A 20,169-nucleotide genomic window follows, 5' to 3' on the forward strand; every position below is an offset into this window, starting at 1 on the left:
GTGGAAAGAGGGAGTCAGAGGTCATGGATTCGAATCCAGGCTCTGCCACTTGTCAGCTGTGTGACCGTGGGCAAGTCACTTCACTTCTCTGGGCCTCAGTGACCTCATCTGTAAAATGGGGATAAAGACCGGGAGCCTCACGTGGGACAACCTGATGACCCTGTATCTCCCCCAGCGCTTAGAACAGTGCTCTGCACAATTGAAGCGCCTAACAGATACCGACATTATCATTACTGTTGTTAGTAAGCGCTCAACCAATACCACGTTCATTATCGTTAAGCTGCCGCCCCTGCTCCCAACTGCCCCCCGCGGATCCCCAGTTCTCAGGGCTTCCCAGCCTTCCCTCCCTCCCCGAAATCCCCAGCCGAAGAGCCGCGGTCCCGGATTCTGCCCGGCGTTTCCTCCTCGGGGCTGCCCTAGGGGCCCTACTCTGCCTGGGACGCCCCCCGCCCACCCTCCCACTTCACTCTCCCCACCGGGAGGGCCCGGGGCCCGGTCGGGAGGTGGCCGGGTCCGTGGGGCGGGGCGGACCAGGCCTTCGGGGTGCCAGCGCCGCCCTCCCCGCCCGCAGCGTGTCCCTGGTGAACAAGGCCATCGTGGATTACTTCTTCGTGGAGCTCAACGTGGAGAAGCACTTCGCGGCCCTGAGGCACTTCCTGCTCATGGAAGACGGGGAGTTTGCCCAGTCGCTCAGCGACATGCTCTTCGAGAAGGTGCGCGGGCGGGCGGGGGGCTCTGGAAGGCGATGGGCCGGCAGCCGCCTGCGGGGGACGGAGGGGGCGCGTGGGGGTGACGCGGGTCGGGGGGAGGGGGCCGCGGGGCCGGGGATCGTGACCGTGTCTCCCCGGGGGGCTCCAGCTGGGATCGGGGCAGACGCCCGGGGAGCTCCTCAACCCGCTGGTTCTCAACTCGCTCCTGAACAAAGCCCTGCAGTGCAGCCTCCACGGCGACTCCCAGCTCGCTGCCAACCTGTCCTTCGCCCTCAAGTACCTGCCCGCGGGCTTCGCCCCCAACGCCCCCGACGCGCTGAGCTGTCTGGAGCTGCGCTACAAGGTGAGCGCCGGGAGGGAGGGGTGGGGGCCGGGGGCGCAACCCGGAGCGGGGAGTCGGAGCCCGGCAGCCAGAGGGGGACCCGTGCCCGGCTGCCCCACCGAAGTTGGGCGGGGAATCTGGGCGGACCCTGGCCCATCCGGGCCCCTGCCCCGACGATGATGTTGGTTTCGTTCAACTGCTTACTCTGTGTCGAGCGCCGTTAGCGTGGCTCAGTGGAAAGAGCCCGGGCTTGGGAGTCGGGGGCCGTGGGTTCTAATCCCGGCTCCGCCACTTGCCAGCTGGGGGACTTCGGGCAAGTCACTTTCACGGGTTCAAATCCCGGCTCTGCCGCTCGTCAGCTGTGTGACTGTGGGCAAGTCATTTAACTTCTCTGTGCCTCGGTTCCCTCATCTGTAAAATGGGGATTAACTGTGAGCCCCACGTGGGACAACCTGATGACCTTGTATCTACCCCAGCGCTTAGAACAGTGCCTGGCACATAGTAAGCGCTTAACCGATACCAACATTATTATTATTAACTTCTGCGCCTCAGTGACCTCATCTGTAAAATGGGGATTAAAACTGAGAGCCCCACATGGGACAACCTGATCACCTTGTATCCTCCAGCGCTTAGAACGGTGCTTTGCACGTAGTAAGCGCTTAACAAATACCATTTTTGGGGTAAGTACAAGTGAATCAGGTTGGACACAGCCCCCGTCCCACATGGGGCTTAACCCCCATTTTCCAGATGAGGTAACCGAGGCCCAGAGAAGTGAAGTGACTTGCCCACGGTCACCCAGCAGATAAGTGGCAGACCCAGGATTAGAACTCACGACCTTCCGACTCCCAGTCCACGAGACCGTGGGGCTTCTCCGGCCGGGCCCCAGGGGGTCATCCGGTCTCCCTCCCCGGTTCCCCGCCACTCCTCGGTCCGGTTGTGGGGCGGCCCCAAGGCTGACCCCCGCGGCTGCCCGTGGTGCAGGTGGACTGGCCCCTGAACATCGTCATCACCGGGAGCTGCATGAACAAATACAACAAGATCTTCTCCTTCCTGCTCCAGCTGAAACACGTGACGTGGACCCTAAAGGACGTCTGCGTCCACTTGAAGCGCACAGGTAACGGTGCCCCCTCCCCACCCCCGACACGGTCATACCCTGCTCCCTCCCCGGGAACCAGCGGGGTCTCCTCCGGCTGCCTGAAGCCGCCCCCCATCCCGAGTCCCTTGGAGTAACACTAATCACGAGGACGACCGTGGTATCCGTCAAGCGCACGCTGTGCGTCGAGCACCGTTCTCGGCGCCGGGGCGGACACGAGCCCGTCGGATCGGACACAGTCCCTGTCCCACGTGGGGCTCACGGTCTTAAACCCCATTGTACAGATGAGGGAACCGAGGCCCGGAGAAGGGAAGTGACTCGCCCAAGGTCACAAAGGCTTGTGGCGGAGCCGGGATTGGGACGCCCGTCCTCGGACGCTCTTTCCCCTAGACCGTTCTGCTTCCCACCCTCTCCGTCTTGTCCACCCGGTCTGTCCGTCCTCTCCACTTACTGACCCGAACCCCGCGTCCTCCCTGTCTGGGCCCTCCGGCCGCGCCCCCCCCCCCCGCCCCCCGACTTCCCGCCCGGGCTGGGCCCCGGCGCTGACATCGGCCGTCTCCCCCGCCCCCCGGCCTCAGCGCTGGTGCACCCGGCGTCCGGCAGCGCGCAGTTCCGTCAGCTGCAGCTGTACAAGCACGAGATGCAGCACTTCGTCAAGGTCATCCAGGGCTACATCGCCACCCAGATCCTGCACGTCACCTGGTGTGAGTTCGGGAACAAGCTGGCCTCCGTCGGCAACCTGGAGGACATCCACCACACCCACGCCGAGTACCTCAACAAGGCCATCTTCCGGTGAGCCTGGGCGGGGGAGGGGGCGCGATCCGCGGATCCCCCCTCCGCCCCCGACCGGCTTCGGAAGACCCGGCCCCCGCGGGGCACCGGCGGTTTGCCGTGTGAAGCCCGCCTCTCCACGCGCGCGGGTCCGGCTCTCGCCTCGCTAAGGGGCTTTCGGGGATCGGGGAAGAGGAGGAGACGCAGGAGCAGTCCGAAGCGTGACGCCTCCCGAGAGCCGGGGCCGGCCGGTGCTCTGGACCTCGCAGGGCCGCAGGGGGTGGGGCGGAGCGCGTGTGCAGGGGGGAGGACGACGGGGACCCCGTCCCGGGTCTCAGTCGCCCGCTCGGCGGGCGTCCCCCGCCCGCCCTCCCACGCCGTCCCTCTCCCGGCCAGGGGGCTGCTGACGGAGAAGGCGGTGCCCGTCATGAACATCATCCACAGCATCTTCGGCCTCGTCCTCAAGTTCCGCACGCAGCTGGTCTCCCGCGCCTGGAGCCCCGACCCCTCGGGTGGCTCGCTGCAGCACCCCAACTTCGCCCTCATCCAGCAGTCCTACAACACCTTCAAGTACTACTCCCACTTCCTCTTTAAAGGTGAGGGCCCCCCCCCCCAGCTTCCCTGACCCCCTCTCTTCTCCCGGCGGCCCGTCGGGGCCTGAGGTGGAGACCCCCCCCCTCCGCCCCCCCCGCCCCGGTTGGTCCGTCGAGGGGCTCGCGGGAGGGTGAGGGTCTCGTTGGGGTCCGCTCCCCTGCGGAGCGGGAGGGGCCGGAGGCCAGAGCTCCAGCCACAGCTCGGGGGTCGCCCGGGGCCTCTGCCCACCCGGCGGCGGCTGAGCCTGGCTGTCCTTTCGCCCTGCAGTGGTCACCAAGTTGGTCAACAGGGGCTACCAGCCCCACCTGGAAGACTTCCTGTTACGCATCAACTTCAACAACTACTACCGTGACACCTGAGCGGTGGGGCTGGGCCCGGGGCCCGCTGAGCTGCGCCCTCCGAACGGCGGTGAGCGGGGCCACGGGGGAGGGGGAGTGTCAACAACGCTGTGAATGTGTAAATCTCCTGCCCCTACTGTGTAAATTTCCCAGCCCGCGGAGAACGCCTTAAACACACGCTGGAGCACCGATCAACGAGTCGAGTCCGGACTGTGGGACGGGACGGGAGGACGGCCGGGGTGGGGGTCGGGGGCGACCTCCCACCCGCAACCCCAAAACCGAGGTGTTGGACGGGACAGGAACCGGAGGGGCAGCCTGGGTGGGGGCCCCCGAGCGCTTCCCCCCCCGCCCCGTCCCCCCCGCGGTCGCAGCTCGCGCGGGACACAGCAGACACCAGGTCGGCATCGGAGTTTGCCTTTATAGTAAAGGAATAAGTCACTCAGCAGCTTCGACGAGCCCTCTCCAAGGCTGGAGTCCGGCTTGGGGTCGGGGGGAAGGGGTGCGGGGGGTCGGGGGGCAGGGGCAGGAGGGTCGGCCCGAGACGGGAACCCGTCCCCTGCGCCACCGTCGCAGCTGGGAGCCGGGCCGGGAGGCGGCCGCGGACGGGGGGCCGGGGCGGTGGCGGGGCGGCGGGGCGACCGAGAGCCGAGGTCTCCGGCCGCCCCGCGCTCCGGCCGCCGCCCCGCGCCTCCCCTTCCTACGGCCGCGCTCACGGGCGAGGCGACACCGGACCAGCTGGGCAAAGCACTTCACTAAGCGGAAAGCGGGCGCTGCCAGCTGTGGCGGCGGGGGGGGGCGGGGGGCGGCGCTGGCAGGGCCGAAGCGGCACTGTTGACTCGCCGTCGGACAAAAACGGATCAGCGGCCTGACTTGAGGTTTTTGTCTTCATAAAAAAACGGGTGCTTGGAGGCCGGGGTCCCGCCTGGGCCCGGGCGAGCGCCGGGGGCGCGGGGGGGGGGCCGGGATCGGCCCCGCCGCCGGGCCCGGGCCCAGACGAGGGGCATCCAAACAGTCCGTTCGGTAGACTCAACAGCACGGCGTCGGGGGGAAGGCCTTGCGCTGTCATCTCCGCTGGGGCAGGGGCGGGGCCCCAGCGGCGACCGGTGCAAGGCGGTTACGAGGATCACGTCACGCACAGCTGGGCCGCCCAGTGCGGGGGCTTACCGCCGTACGCCAGGCCGCGGACGGAGCGGTCGGCGGTGCCCTCCCCGTCGTCCGGGCCCTCTTCCTCCCGGTAGGGATGCTCCAGCAGCTTCGCCACCTTCCTCACCTGAAGGACGGGAGAGGGGCGCGGGAGGACGGGGTCGGGGGCGGCCGACGGAGCCGGCCCGAGGCCCGGCCACTTAAGGGACGGATCAGTTACGGTATCCTTCAAGCCCCTACCAGGCACCGTACCGAGTCCCGGGGTTGGCACGAGCCGGACGGGTCGGACGCGGTCCGTCCCACGCGGGGCTCACAGTCGCGATCCCCGTCTTACAGATGAGGGAACTGAGGCCCGGAGAAGTGAAGCGACCCACCCGAGGTCCCACAGCAGACGAGCGGCGGAGCTGGGATTAGAACCCGTGACCTTCTGACTCCCGGCCCGTGCTCACGACGCCTCCAAGTTCCCACTCCCAAAGGGAGACGTGGGCAGGGAGCGGAAGAGCGACAGACCCGGGCGGGGCGGCGGGCAGGTACCGCCTAGCGGGTAGAGCCCGGGGCCGAGAGGCGGGAGGTCACGGGTTCTAATCCCTGCTCCGCCGCTCGTCTGCTGTGTGACCTCGGGCAAGTCGCCTCCCTTCTCTCTGCCTCAGTTCCCTCATCTGTAAAAGCAGCAGAGAAGCAGCGTGGCTCAGGGGAAAGAGCACGGGCTTTGGAGGCAGAGGTCATGAGTTCGAATCCCGGCTCTGCCACTCGTCAGCTGTGTGACTGTGGGCGAGTCACTTCACTTCTCTGGGCCTCAGTGACCTCATCTGTCAAATGGGGATTAAGACTGTGAGCCCCATGTGCGACAACCTGATTCCCCTATGTCTACCCCAGCGCTTAGAACAGTGCTCTGCACATAGTAAGCGCTTAACAAACACCAACATTATTAAAAGGGGGATTGAGAGCGAGAGCCCCACGTGGGACGGGGACCGCGTCCAACCCCGTTACCTTGTATCCACCCCAGTGCTTAGAACAGTGCCCGGCACACAGCGAGCACTTAAACCAGATATCGTGATTATTACTGTCACCGAGCCCGGGAAGGGGTGGGCCGGCCTAAGACCTCCTCCCGCCTCTTGGCTTTCACCTGGACCGGGGTCCGTGGCCTCGAGGGCAAAGGGGGCTACCTCCAACCCTCCCCGCCGCCGCGCCCAGACAGAGGACGAGCGGCGGAGGGAGGCGGGAATACCTCTCTGAAGTCTCCGTTCTCGGCGTCCTCGATAGCGTTCTGCGCGATGTAGTTCCTCAGGATGAACTTGGGGTTGTTGGAGTTCATGGTCTTCACCCGCTGTTCGGCCCAGCTCTCCGCGCCGCCCACGCTCTCCACTTCCTTCTGGAGCCGGGCCCTGGCGGGGAGGCCGGGAGGAGTGAGGCCGAGGGGCCGGAACCACCGGACCCACCCGGTCCGGGGAGATCCCCGAACCGCCTCGCCGCCGAGGGCTCGCGTCCGGCGGCGGAGTCCCGCCCGCTCCCCCTCCCTGACCCCCTGGCGCCCGACTGACCGGTACTTCTCCAGCCACTGCTCCCAGAGGGCCTTGCTCCCCTCCAGCAGCTCGGCCGGCGTTATCGTCTGCAGTCTGGACTGCTGCTCCACGCGCTCCAGCTCCTTGTCCAGGCTGGAGCGGGTGCCGATCAGCGTGAACAGCTGCGGGTTTGACTGCTCCAGCATCAGCATCATGGACAACTGCCTGGCGCGGGAGGGGACGGCCGGTCGGGACGGGGAGGTCCAACCGGATCCAACGGGGCCGGGGCGGTCCCCTTAGGTGACCGGTGCCACCGAGGGAAGCCGGCGTGGTGACGGGGGGGGGGGGGGGCGGTTCTGGAGGGGGCGTCGCAGCCGGACAGGGGTCTCCCGGACTGCCAGCTCCGACACCTCCTCGACGCCGGGCCGGCTGGGGCCCGGCTCCCCGCTCGGATGGCACGGTCTCCCCGAGAGTTCCCGCCCCGCCCCCTCTCTCCGACGGCCGCCCGGCCCGGCCGCCCGCAGAGGATCGCGGCTCCGCCCCGGGCGGACCGGCCGCCCCGATCCGCGGGCGGTTCTTTTCCACCCCGCTCCCTCCCCGCAGCTCCCGCTGGGGAAGCGGAGGCGGCCGAGCCTGGCCCGCGTGTGCCCCGTGGCCACCCCGACCCCCGACCCCCTCGGTCCCCGAGCCCCGCCCGCGTTCTCGTCCAGCAGCTGCCGGGCCCTCAGGACCGCGGTCGGCGGAGCCTTCACGGCGACCCATCCCAACGCCGCCCTACTCGGCGGCCTCTGCCGCCGGGCCGCCTGCTCCGGCCGGTCCCCGGAGCCCCGGCCCACCCCTGCTCGGTCCCGACGGGTCACCTGGGGTCCATCTGGGGTTTGAAGGCGACCTTCATTTCCTCCAGGGAAGCGCACTGCTCCCCGATCCTGTCCAGGAGGTCCCCCTCCTCGCCGGGGTCGGCGGTGACGGAGAAGGAGCTCAGCAGACGGAAGGCGTTGGTGAAGTCAGCTCCTGTGAGGGTCCGCCACGTCAGTCGCCTCTGGGACCCAGAGCCGCCCGCCCCCAACCCAAGGGCCCGCTCGCATTCCGGGCCCCCGGTCCGGCTCTGCAGCCGCGCTCGGAAGCGGGGCTCGGGGAAGCCAGCGGATAATAACGACCACGGCACCGGTTGAGCGCTTACTATGCGCCCAGCATTAAGGAGCCTTGATGATAACTAATAATTACGGTACTTAAGTGCTTACTGTGCGCCAAGCACCGGTGAAGATAGGAGTTAAACTCCCATTTTACAGGCGAGGCAACGCGGGTCCCAAGAAGTGAAGCGACTCGCCCCGGGTCACACAGCTGGCGGGTGGCAAGAGCCGGGGCTGGAACCCGGGTCTCCCGACTCTCGGGACCGCGCCCTCCCCCCCCGGGGCCGCGCCGCTCCTCGGGGGCCCGGCCCCCCCTCCCGGCCCCCCGTCCGGCGAGGTGACCTGACCCGTCAGACGCATGGTTTCCAGGAGGTCCGAGACCAGTTTGGCGTCCTCCTCCAGTTCCAGGTGAATAAGTCCCAGCTTCTTCCTCATCTTGTACAGGTAGTGCCGATCGAACTGGGCCTCGAACTCCTCGTCCACGATGGCCATGCCCAGCTCCAGGGGCAGCTCCGGGGCCAGGGCCTCGGCCAGCTTCCGCAGGTTCCATTTGCAGACCGCGGGCTGCCGGCTGTACGCGTAGCGGCCCACCTCGTCCGACCCGTTGCAGACGTGGTCGGGGTCGTACCTGGCGGGCGCGCCGGGCCGGCCGGTTTAGGAGGCGGAGCCCCCGGGTCCCGCCCTCCGCCGCCCCCCGGCCCCCTCCCGCCCGCCCCGGCCCCCTCGGCGTCCCCCGACCTGTCCATGAAGCCGAAAGGCCCGTAGTCGATGGTGAGCCCCACGATGCTCATGTTGTCGGTGTTGAGCACCCCGTGGCAGAAGCCGACGCACTGCCATTCCGCCACCGTCCTCGCCGTCCGCCGCGTCACCTGAGCCGGGGACGGGAGGAGGGTGGGACCTCGGGGCGGGGACGCGGGCAAGCGGTCCCTTCTCGCCTCTGCCCGCCCGCCCCGACCCCTCCGCCTCCTCGGGTTCCCCCTTTCCCGCCTCTCCCCCCCGTCTCCGTGGCAGAAGGGCCGCTCGGGGGGCAGAACGGGGTCTGGAGCTGACGGGGGTTGGGCCGGGAGCCGGTGAAAGGGGGCGAGGGGCGGGAGCCGGCCAGGAGGCGCGCGGGGAGACCCGGCCCGCCTCTCCCCCGGCTCCCCGAGGTTTCGGGTGGGAGGTCGGAGCGGCAGGGCCCTCCCCTCCCCGGCACCTCGCGGAAGAAGGCGGCGTTCCTCCGCACGGTGTCGTCCGCGTTGGCTTCTTCGATCTCGGGGTAGAAGGTGCCGATCACGTAGTCCAGCATGCGGATGCGGATGTCGTTCCGGCCCACGCTGGGGCCCTGCCGCCCCGTGTGCTCGTCCCTGGGCTTGAAAATCTCAAAGGAGCCAAACCTGGACGGAGGCCGGGGGGCCGGGGGGAGGAAGGAGGAAGGAGAGAGGGTGGGTAAACCCAGAACCTGAGCAACCGTTACTGAGAAAGCCGACCTCCCACCCTGCATTCACGCTCCCTCTCGGGGCAGGCCTGGTGTTCGCGCCACTTGAGCGGCTTGGCTAAATCGTCCTCTGGTGCCACACGGGTGACCAAATGCCCCTGTCACTAGTGTGCCCTGTCCCCACCGCCGACCTCTGCCCCCTGCCTGCTCCTCTCCCTCCCTTCTTCCCTCTGTCTCCCAGTCTCAAATTCCAGTCACTGACCGAACGGTAGTCCCATCAGGAAGTCCCCTCCCCCGCTGGGCCGACCCAGAGGCAGAGGAGGGGAAGCCCAACTAATAATGACGACGATGGTATTTGTTCAGCGCTTACTTTGTGCCAAGGACCGTTCTAAGCGCTGGGGTAGGCACGAGGTCATCAGTTTGTCCCACATGGGGCTCACGGTCTTCACCCCCAGTCTGCGGATGAGGGAACTGAAGCCCAGAGAGGCCAAGCGGCTTGCCCGCGGTCACACAGCAGGCAAGCGGCGGAGTCGGGATTAGAACCCACGTCCTCTGACTCCCAAGCCTGGGCTCTTTTTCACTGAGCCACGCTGGCTCTCTACCAATCCCGCCTCCGGCCTTCGAGGGAGCTACGCCTTCTCCCACCTGCAGCTCGGCGTACGACGACCTCCTCCCCTACGCCGTACGCTCCTCCGGGGCAAGGACCGTGTCTACCGACGCTACTCTACTCCCCCAGATGCTCAGTACAGTGGCCGCGTACGGTTGACCGAGAGCTCCGTGAGGGCGGAACTCAGATCTTCTGACCATCGTACTCTCCCGAGCAGGCGTTAGAGTGCTCGGCGACCAGTAGGCACCCCGGCACTTAGAACAGGGCTCGGCGCCTAGTAAGTGCTTAAAAAATACCCTGATTATTATGAAGACCACCGACTGGTTCACTTTAAAGCTCGGGCTCCGAATAGCCCCCGCCCCGCCCACCCCGTCCGTCCATCGAGCGGTCCATCGAGGGAGAGCCGAGGCCGGCCGTTACCTTAAGAAAGTGGAGGCGATGCGCAGCACCACGGCGCACTTCTCGTACTTGGGGTTTCCGTCGTAGTGGACGTCGCGGATGACGGCGGACTCCGAGGTGACGCAGGTCCCGGCCCGGGTGGTGGGGATGCCCAGGTGGAACATGGCCTCGCTGCACAGGAACTCCCGGATACTGGAGCGCAGGACCTTGCGTCCGTCGGCGTGTCTGGAACCACACGGCATCGCGCTGCTCGGCGGCCCCTCTCGGGACCGGCCGGGCTCAGGGCGGCGCCCGGGGGGGGGGGGGGGAGGGGGTCCCGCCGACGCTCGGTTCGGCTCTCGTTTCGAAACCCCGCGTTCCCAGCTTCCGGCCGCGGGCCCCGGGGACGGGTGGACTCACCGTCGCCCGGAACCCGACCCGGGCCCCGGGCCCAACCTTTCCCGGGGACTGGGATCCCGGGAGCAATGGGGCCGGGGAGGGAGTCGCCGATTTGGGTCCTTTCGGCCCCGATGGGAATCCCTCGGGTCCGGTCGGGGACCTGGGATGAGCCGGGTGGGAGTTCGGCCCACCCGGCCCACGGAGGGGACCCCCGTCACGGGCGGATGTCCTGAGAAACTACGCAGTTCGTTCATTCATTCATTCAACCGGGAACCCCAACTGAAACACCGCTCCTCTATACTGTGTTCGGAGAGAAGCAGCCATCTCAGAGGCTGCGGAAGAATCCGTAATCACCATTATTTAACGCGGTGGTGACGCTAAAGAGGCTGGGGGGAGAAGGGAAAGGTAATGATAGGAGTCGAGGTATTTATCGAGCGCCCGCCGGATGCAGTGTGCTGTACTAAGCGCTCGGGGAAGTCCAACAGGAGGGCGGGACCTGTTCCTTGCCCGCCGGGAGTTTCCATTCTGATCGGGGAGCCGGAGAGTGGATTTTAAACGGGGCCATCCATAATCCCGTCGTAAGGATGTGTGTTGAGGAAGGGTAGAAATAAAAAAGTCAATGCTCCAGGCGGCTAGTGGGTTGGCGGGACTTGGGTTGGAGGAGTTCACGGAGGAGGGTTAAAGACCTGCTCCTTTCCCTCCTTTCACCTGCTGCTTCCCTCCTTTCTCTGCAGGACACTGTTCTGAGACAGGGGATTAGCGTAACCCGTAGCAACGGAATCCTCCCTCCGTTGCCTTGCCTTCTCCCTCGCAGGAGGCTTGAAAACGCTACGGAGGAAGCCGGGAACCTTGCCTCCACACCCACAATCTGCCGCCCTCCGACCGGCTCGGGCAGAACCGGCGGCAGCGGGGACGGCCAGGGTCCCCCACGCCATCGGCGGGTACCATCTTGGGGGCCCAGGGCAGCCGGCGCCGGCTGAACCGGACAGGTCACCTCACTTCTCTGGGCCTCGGTTCCCTCCTCTGTAAAACGGGGATGGAGACCGTGAGCCCCGGGGGGGACGACCCGCTCACCCTGTATCCCCCCCCCGGCGCTTAGGACGGTGCCCTGCACATAGAAGCAGCGTGGCTCACTGGAAAGAGCACGGGCTTTGGAGTCAGAGGTCGTGGGTTCGAACCCCGGCTCTACCACTTATCAGCTGTGTGACTTTGGGCAAGTCACTTCACTTCTCGGTGCCTCAGTGACCTCATCTGTAAAATGGGGATTAAGACTGTGAGCCCCACGTGGGACAACCTGATTCCCCTGTGTCTACCCCAGCGCTTAGAACAGTGCTCGGCACATAGTAAGCGCTTAACAAATACCAACATTATAGTAAGCGCTTAACCAACACCGTCACCATCATCATCAACTGATTTCTACGAGCGGGGCAGGGATCCCAAAACATCTGTTGGCTCGGCTCGAACCAGAAGCCTGGACGCGTTCCCGCTTACGAATTCCCGTTGCTCGCTTAGAGCGTTGGAAGGAATGATTAAATACGGCCGTCTCTCCTTACGCGTCTTCTCTCTGGCGCCGGGCCCCGGCCCCCTCTCTTCCGTCATCATTACCAGTTCTATCCTTAGATGGCGAGGCCCCCGCCCCGGGGGAAGACAGACTGCGGCTCCTGCCCACCTGTGTATTCTTTCGCAGAAGATAGTACGCTGTTCTGCACACGGCGAGCACTAAATACTCCCTCTACTAGGGGCGGAAGGCTCAACGGCGTCCCGACCCTCTCTCGTCTCCCAACCCCCCCACCGCCGCCTGCGTCCTTCGGGGCTGCCGCTTCCAGCGATAATAAAGATGACGACGGTTTTCACCGGGTGCCGACGGCAAGGCCGGGTGACCTCAACCCCGCACGTGAAAACAAAGCCACGGAAAACCCACCGGCTCCCTCCGTGTCACCCCGACTTCCTCCCTCTGTCGATTCCCCCGTTCACCCCCTCCCGGCCCCTGGGCGCTTATTCACCCGTATATACCGTATATAAACCCGTATCTCTGATTGATGCGTTTATATTCACGCCGCTCTCCCTCTCTAGGCTGTGAGCCGGTGGGAGGCAGGGAACGCGGACAACCGTTTACCGTTACATCGTCCTCTCCCAAGCGCTCGGTACAGTGACCTGCACACGGTAAGCGCTCAATAAATACGACCGACTGACTCTCCGGGTTTTATTTCCCCCGGGGTACGGCGCCGCCGCAGGGGTGCCCAGCGGCTACTGCTAACGAAAATCGGGATATTCGTTCAACGCCACGGACTAAGCCCCGGGGCGGCCGCGAGATGACTGAATCCCACCTGCGGCTCACGGTCTAAGAAGGAAGGGAGAACGTGTTTTGAACTCTTCCCCCGATCGGACCGTGAGCCCGTCAAAGGGCGGGGACTGTCTCGGTTACCGATTTGTCCATTCCAAGCGCTTAGTCCAGTGCTCTGCACATAGCAGGCGCTCAATAAATACTACCGAATGAATGAACCCCCTTAATACTACTGAACGAATGAGCGAATCCCCTTTCTGCACAACAAGGGAACGGAGACTCGTCCCGGGTCTCGATCCCACTAGGATTCCAGCGCGGGGCTTCCCCGCCGGCCGTGCCGGCCAAGCCGCGGCTCGGGACCCCTCCCCTCGCCGAGAAACCAAACTGTGTAGGCTACTGTCTGGCTCCATGTGACTGTGGGCGAGTCACTTCACTTCTCTGTGCCTCAGTGACCTCATCTGTAAAATGGGGATTGTCTGTGAGCCTCACGTGGGACCACCCGATGACCCTGTACCTCCCCCAGCGCTTAGTACAGTGCTCTGCACAGAGTAAGCGCTCAATAAATACTCTTAAAGGCCGCAGGTTCTAATCCCAGCTCCGCCCCTTGTCTCCTCTGGCGCCTTGGGCAAGCCACTTCTCTGCCTCATCTGCCGAACGGGGATCAAGACGGTGAGCCCCATGCCAGGACGGGGACCGTGTCCAATCTGATTTCCTCGTATCCACCCCGGTCCTTAGTACAGCGTGGCTCGGTGGCAAGAGCCCGGGCTTGGGAGTCAGAGGTCATGGGTTCGAATTCCGGCTCTGCCACTTGTCCTCTGTGACTGTGGGCGAGTCGCTTCACTTCTCTGGGCCTCAATTACCTCATCTGTCAAATGGGGATGAAGACTGTGAGCCTCACCTGGGACAACCTGATTCCCCTGTATCTACCCTAGTGCTTAGAACAGTGCTCTGCACATAGTAAGCGCTTAACAAATACCAACATTATTGTTATTATAGTGCCTTTCACATAGTAAGCGCTTAACAACTGCCTCTCTCCCCCCCCCCCTTCAAAGCCCTACCGAGAGCTCACCTCCTCCAGGAGGCCTTCCCACGCTGAGCCCCCCTTTCCCTCTGCTCTTCCCCCTTCCCTCAGCACTGTGCATATTTGCATAGGTTATTTATTCCCCTATTTATCTTGTTAATGAGGCGCACATCTCCATGATTCTAGTTATCTTGATAATAACGTTGGTATTTGTTAAGCGCTTACTATGTGCAGAGCACTGTTCTAAGCGCTGGGGCAGTTACAGGGTACAGGTTACATCATCATCTTGATGATGGTGTTTTGTTCTCTTTTGCTCTGCCGTCCCTCTCCCCCGTTTAGACCGTGAGCCCGTCACGGGGCAGGGATGGTCTCTGTCTCTACTCTGCGCCTCAGTTACCTCATCTGTAAAATGGGGATTAACCGGGAGCCCCGCCTGGGACCACCTGATGACCCTGTACCTCCCCCAGCGCTCAGAACGGTGCTCAGCACATAGCAAGCGCTTCACAAATACCAACATTATTAGGGGAAGCAGCTCGGCTCAGTGGAAAGAGCCCGGGCTTGGGAGTCCGAGGTCATGGGTTCGACTCCCGGCTCTGCCACCTGTCGGCTGTGTGACTGTGGGAAAGTCACTTCCCTGGGCCTCGGTTCCCCCATCTGGAAAATGGGGATTAACTGTGCGCCTCACGTGGGACTTCCTGATGACTCTGTATCTCAGTGCTCTGCACAGAGTAAGCGCTGAACAAATACCAACGTTATTATCTGTTCCTTCCGAGCGCTTAGTCCAGTGCTCTGCACAGAGGAAGCGCTCCGTAAATACCACTGAGGCAAGTCCCTTCACTTCTCGGTGCCTCAGTGGCCTCATCTGTAAAATGGGGATGAAGACTGTGAGCCCCACGTGGGACAAGCTGATTCCCTGGTGTCTACCCCTGCGCTTAGAACAGCGCTCTGCACGTACGCGCTTAACAAATACCAACATCCTTATTATTATTAATGAATGAACCATCTGCCACAGTAGTTATTATTAGAAGGCAGGTTTCGGGGAGCGTGGGATGACAGAACGGGCGGGGGCCCGGTGGGAGGCGGCGCCTGCGGACGCGGCACCAGAGGTCCGGGGACACCGCGTCCTCTCCCAAGCGCTTAGTGCAGCGCTCTCTGCACGGTAAGCGCTCCATAAAGACCACCGAGTGAGTGACAGCAAGGCGGGGAGGAGGAGGAGGAGGAGGAGGAGGAGGAGACTGTGAGAGCCCGTCGTGGGGCAGGGACGGTCTCTCTCTGTTGCCCAATTGTCCATTCCAAGCGCTCAGCACGGTGCTCTGCACAGAGGAAGCGCTCAATAAATACCATTGAATGAATGAATACTATTGAATGAATGAAGGGGGAGGAGAAGACCCTGGGATGAAGGTCCCAAGGGGGGGAGGGGCGCGGGGAGAGGACCTTGGGGGGGGGGCCAGGGAGGGCGGGGCTGGAGAAGGCCAGCCAATAGGAAGGGGAGGGGGCCAGAAGAGGGGCCAATAGGAAGGGGCGGGCAGGAGGGGCGGGCCAATAGGAATGGGCGGGGGGGGCAGAGGAGGGACCAATAGGAAAGGGCGGGTGGGAGGGGCGGGGCCAATAGGAATGGGTGGGGTCCAGGAGGGGGCCAATAGGAACGGGCGGACAGGAGGGGCGGAGCCAATAGGGACGGGCGGGGCCGGAGGGCCGGAGCCCAGAGGGGAGGCCAATAAGGACGGGCGGGCAGGAGAGGCGGAGCCAATAGGAACGGGCGGGGGGGGGGAACAGAGGAGGGACCAATAGGAAAGGGCGGGCGGGAGGGGCGGGCCAATAGGAATGGGTGGGGTCCAGGAGGGGGGCCAATAGGAACGGGCGGACAGGAGGGGCGGAGCCAATAGGGACGGGCGGGGCCCGGACGAGGGGCCAATAGGAACGGGCGGGGCACAGGAGGGGCGGGGCCGGGAGGCCGAGCCAATGGGGAGGGGCCAGAAGAGGGACCAATAGGAACAGGCAGGCCGGCGGGGCGGAGCCAAGAGGAACGGGCGGGGCCCGGGAGGGGCGGGGCCGGGAGGCCGAGCCAATGGGGAGGGGAGGGGCGGGGCCAGAAGCGGGAGCGATAGGAAAGGGCGGGCCGGAGGGGCGGGGCCCGGGAGACGGGGGCCCAGAGCGGCGGGGAGGGGAGGGGAGGGGAGGGGAGGGGGCGGGTCTGGAGGGCCGGTTTCCCCGGTAACGGGCTCCGGGGTCCGGTTACCTGGAGAAGGGGGTGGGCCCCGCGCCCTTGAGCTGCAGCTCCCAGCGGCGGCCGCCGGGGCCGCGGACCTCGCCCAGGTACATGGCGGCGCCGTCCCCCAGCTGGCCGGCGAAGCTGCCGAACTGGTGTCCGCAGTAGCAGTGCGCGGCGGGGTCGGCGCCGGGGGGCAGCGCGTTGCCGCTGAAGTAGAGCGCCACCTCGGCCTCGCGGGCCCGCCGGGCCTCCGCCTCCCCGCCGGCCTCCGCCTCGGCCTCCGCCTCGGCCGGGGGCTCGGCCTCCCCGGCCCCCGCCCCGGGCGCCAGCCCCAGCAGCGCCAGCGCGGGCTCCGACAGCGCCACGAGGCGGGGCCCGCGCAGCGGGGTGGGGCGCACGCGGCTGAAGCAGGCGCCGGGCACGGGCCGGGGCGCGGGGTCGGGCACCGGGGCGGCGGCGGCCCCGCCGGGGACCGGGCCGGCGTTGGGGGCCTCGGCGGGCTCCTCCACCGGCAGCTCGCGCAGGGCCAGGTTGTCGAAGCGCAGCGCCGCCAGCCAGTCGGGGGCGGGGCGGGGGCGGCCGGCGGCGACTCCTCGGCCGGAGGCTCCAGCGACGCCCCCGCCCAGCCCGGCCCCGGCCCCGGCCCCGGCCCCGCCACCGGGCCCGGGCTGGAGCCCGGAGGGCGGCGGCGGAGGAGGAGGCGCGGCAGGTGGGGCAGGCGGCGCGGACAGCCGAGCGCCGGGGCCGCCATTCGCCTCGGCTGCGCCTTCGGCCTCGGCCTCGGCCTCGGCGGCGGCGGCACCACCGACTGCGCCTGCGCCGACTCGGCCCGACGTCGAGGGGGCGGGGCCGGAGGGGGGGTCGGCGGTGACGTAGGTCGTGGCGCGCGAGGGCCCCGCCCGCTCTGGAGCGGCCGGGTGGGCCGCGGTGACGTCGGCGGGACGCGCGCGTGTCGGCCCCGCCCACTGTGATGACGTAGAAGGGCGGGAGCGGGCCCCGCCCACTCGGGGGGGCGTCCGGGTGGGCCGCGGTGACGTTGCGGAACGTGCGTACGCAGGCCCCGCCCACTGCGGTGACGTAGAAAGGCGGGAGCGGGCCCCGCCCACTCGGCCGCGTCAGGGTGGGCTGTGGTGACGTCAGCGCGCAGGCCCCTCCCCCTTCAGGTCTCGGGGTGGGCTGTGATGACGTCGACAAGACGTGCGAACTCAGGCCCCGCCCGCTGGGGGGTCATGTAGTGACGTAGGCAGGGCGTGGCCTGCGCCGGCCCCGCCCACGGGGGGGGGGGGGCTCCCGTCATTGGGCAGGGCCTGTCTCTGTTGCCGAATTGTCCATTCCAAGCGCTTAGTCCAGTGCTCTGCACGTATTAAGCGCTCAATAAATACTATTGAATGAATGTCTGTGGTGACGTAGGTAGGGCGTGGCGAGCGCGGGCCCCGCCCAGTTGGAGGCATCGGGGTGGGGTCGGTGACTGTGAGCCCGTATTGTCTGTTGGCCGAATTGTCCATCCCAAGCGCTTAGTACAGTGCTCTGCACATAATAAGCGCTCAATAAATACCTCCGAATGAATAAACGAGTGCAGGCCCCGTCCTTTGGGGGGGGGGCCCTCGGGGTGGTCGGCAGAGAAGCAGCGTGGCTCAGTGGAAAGAGCCCGGGCTTTGGAGTCAGAGGTCATGGGTTCGAATCCCGGCTCGGTCACTCGTCAGCTGGGTGACTTTGGGCAAGTCGCTTCACTTCTCGGTGCCTCAGTTCCCTCCTCTGTAAAATGGGGATGCAGACCGTGAGCCCCACGTGGGACAACCTGATTCCCCTGGGTCTAGCCCAGCGCTTAGAACAGTGCTCGGCACATAGTAAGCGCTTAACAAATACCAACGTTATCATTATTATTATTATGACTAGACAGGACCAGGCCCCGCCTGTTGCAAAGCACACCCTCTCCACCCCGATCTTTACCTCGAAGGGCACTTTGGAGCGCTTTGCACATAGTAAGCGCTTAACAAATACCATCATTATTATGATTATCCGACTGGACGACACCGGTGTCTGCGAAGGGTCTAGGTGCAATCACTTCCTGGGGGGGGGAAGGGAGGCGGGCCGGGGTTGGGTTCGGCGTCCACTAGATAGCCGGCTGTCGGCCCCGCAGGGGCCGCGGTCAGGCGATTCTTCCCCCTCCGTTCCCGATACAAGCCCTCAGCCCAAGTCCGCCCTGGCCTGGTGCGACCTCGCTCTGCCCGGGGGCCGGAACCCTCCGTCCGCTCCGGCCCCCTCCGAAAATCCAAGGGGCACCCCCCCCCCCCCCCGGGGTTCCCCCGGGATGCCGTGGGACCTCGGTCGGGTACGTCGCTGGCCTTCCCCGAACCTCCGTGTCTCTCCTAGTGATGGGGATTCCTCTCCTGCCCATGCTCTCTCCCTTAAAGTGGATGAGATTAATCCCTGACCCCGCAAGGCCGTCCGACTCTCTCCCCCAGGACCTCCGGCCTCCCCCTTCTCCGCTCCGCTGCCGGCCTCGGCTCCTCGGTCAGGCCACGGGGTCCCTTCTGAGAAAGCAGGTGGACGTGGACCGGTCGGCGCCCGGGCCTCCCCTGGGCGGCGGGGGAGGCGACGAGGCAGGGAGGGGGGATTCAGGAAAGGGCAATCGGGGCCCTAGAGGTCAGCGGGGGCTGAATGGAACCCCATCCGTCCGGCCTCCGTCGAGCAGCAGGCCCCGGGCCGGCCAGTGCCTCCCCCGGCGGGGCCCATGCCGGTCCCCGAAACCCTCGCTCGGCCGCCCCGGAAACCGTTCCCCGCTGGGAGACCTGGGAGGGCCAAGGGGAGGAATTGGATGAAAGAGGGGGGTGGGGGTGAGGCCCCGGCGCCTGGCCTCGCCGACCCCACCGGCCCCTGCTTCGGGCCAGGCCGGCGGAAGACGGAAGCACTCCCGGGTGGGGGCCGAGGGGAGGGTGTAATAATCACCTTCGTATCTGTTAAGCGCTTACTACGTGCAGAGCACTGTTCCGAGCGCTGGGGTAGACACAAGAGAATCAGGTGGTCCCACGGGGGGCTCACGGTCTCCATCCCCATTTTACAGAGGAGGGAACTGAGGCGCAGAGAAGTGAAGCGACTGGCCCGAGGTCACACAGCTGACAGAGCCGGGATTCGAACCCAAGGCCGGGCTCTTTCCACCGAGCCACGCTGCTCCTCTACGACCCCCTTAGCCTGCACGCCCCCCTTACCGCCGACTCCGGCCTCCAAGGCCTCTAGGAAGCCGTGCTCTGAGAGGCCCCTTGGCCCACCCGCCCCGGGGCGGCCTTCCGCCCTTCACCGCCCCCTTTTAGGAGAATCCCCTCTTCTCCCCCTTACCTCGGCCTCTGGGGCCGCAGGGAGAGGGTGGGCGGTCCCCCGCTAAACACGGGGGAAACCCGAGGCCAGAGAGGGCTGGGGCTCATCGAAGGTCACACAGCAGTCAGAACTAAAACGGGAACGACGGCTCAGGGCCGGGGTCAGTCTGGGATGGGGGGAATGGGGTCCCCCCCGGGGTCGTCTTAGCCCTCCCCCGGCTCAGACCGAAGGGGAGGCGGCCCACGTTCCTGTTGCGCGGGTGGTGGTGAGGGGAAAACGCGATGACGCTCGATTCCCCGGTCCTGGGCAAGGGCGGCACCGAGGGGACGGCGGGAGCGGGTGGGGAGCGCTGGGCCGACAGGGGCGGGGCGGTGGACGAGCTGACCGCTCTCCACTGGCCGGGAAAAGGGCAGAGGATGTGGTGTCGGCTGCTACGGGCCCGGGGGCGTCCGGTTTCTTCACCCTGCATCCACAGCAGCCCCCAGCCCCTGGCGGAAGCCATCCCAGTGAGGGGAGTTTGGGAGCCGCAGCCCGGAAGGGACAGGCACGCGGTCGGCCGGGCGTAGGGAGTGCGTTGCCCGACTGGTTGGAGGGGAAGGGGGGGGATCCCTGGGACTAAAGTTCCCGGCAAGCACCGAGACCGCAGGGCCCTGACGGCTGCGGGCCGGAGAGCCGAGTCCCCGGGGCTGACCGGCGGGACACGGGGAGGGCCGGCCTGGCCCCGATCCCCACCCTGGCCGGCCTCGGGACACCCCCCGCGTCCAACAACTCGAAGCTTCACCCTCGGATTGCCCTCCCTCCGCCCACCGATCCAGGGGCCCGGCGGGGGAGAGGGGAAGCTTGGCCTTATCCCGCGGGAGGCAAACGAGAACCTCCCCAGGTCCGGCCCCGTCGACCGGTGAGCCGAGCTTGACGGGGGAGGACGGGGGGGAG

General features: G+C 66.1%; 2 protein-coding genes across 7 annotated transcripts in view; one reads left to right on the plus strand and one right to left on the minus strand.

Annotated features, from left to right (window-relative positions):
* TUBGCP6 (tubulin gamma complex associated protein 6) overlaps positions 1-4,019 on the plus strand; it is a 28,949-nt gene extending 24,930 nt beyond the window's left edge. For 4 of the 6 annotated variants that reach the window (XM_029078604.1, XM_029078606.2, XM_029078605.1 and 1 more), the window contains exons 21-26: positions 572-713; positions 859-1,053; positions 2,014-2,146; positions 2,704-2,917; positions 3,293-3,492; positions 3,758-4,019. In XM_029078604.1, the coding sequence (XP_028934437.1) occupies positions 572-713; positions 859-1,053; positions 2,014-2,146; positions 2,704-2,917; positions 3,293-3,492; positions 3,758-3,849 (976 nt within the window). In that variant the 3' untranslated portion in view covers positions 3,850-4,019. The remainder of the gene's footprint in view (positions 1-571; positions 714-858; positions 1,054-2,013; positions 2,147-2,703; positions 2,918-3,292; positions 3,493-3,757) is intronic. The other 2 variants (XM_029078607.1, XM_029078608.1) reach the window with 2 other exon arrangements.
* Positions 4,020-4,226: 207 nt separating this feature from the next.
* SELENOO (selenoprotein O) lies at positions 4,227-19,738 on the minus strand. The gene is made up of 11 exons (XM_029078687.1): positions 19,481-19,738; positions 16,975-17,097; positions 15,949-16,886; positions 10,048-10,251; positions 8,799-8,979; positions 8,342-8,472; positions 7,951-8,231; positions 7,334-7,484; positions 6,513-6,698; positions 6,200-6,356; positions 4,227-5,098 (listed from the first exon to the last, which is right to left on the minus strand). The coding sequence occupies exons 1-11, from the start codon at positions 19,736-19,738 to the stop codon at positions 4,943-4,945; spliced, it is 2,766 nt and encodes a 921-aa protein (XP_028934520.1). The 3' UTR covers positions 4,227-4,942.
* Between the last annotated feature and the right edge of the window lie 431 nt (positions 19,739-20,169).

The sequence above is a fragment of the Ornithorhynchus anatinus genome, chromosome 14 (assembly GCF_004115215.2).
Source record: "Ornithorhynchus anatinus isolate Pmale09 chromosome 14, mOrnAna1.pri.v4, whole genome shotgun sequence".
NCBI lineage: Eukaryota > Metazoa > Chordata > Mammalia > Monotremata > Ornithorhynchidae > Ornithorhynchus > Ornithorhynchus anatinus.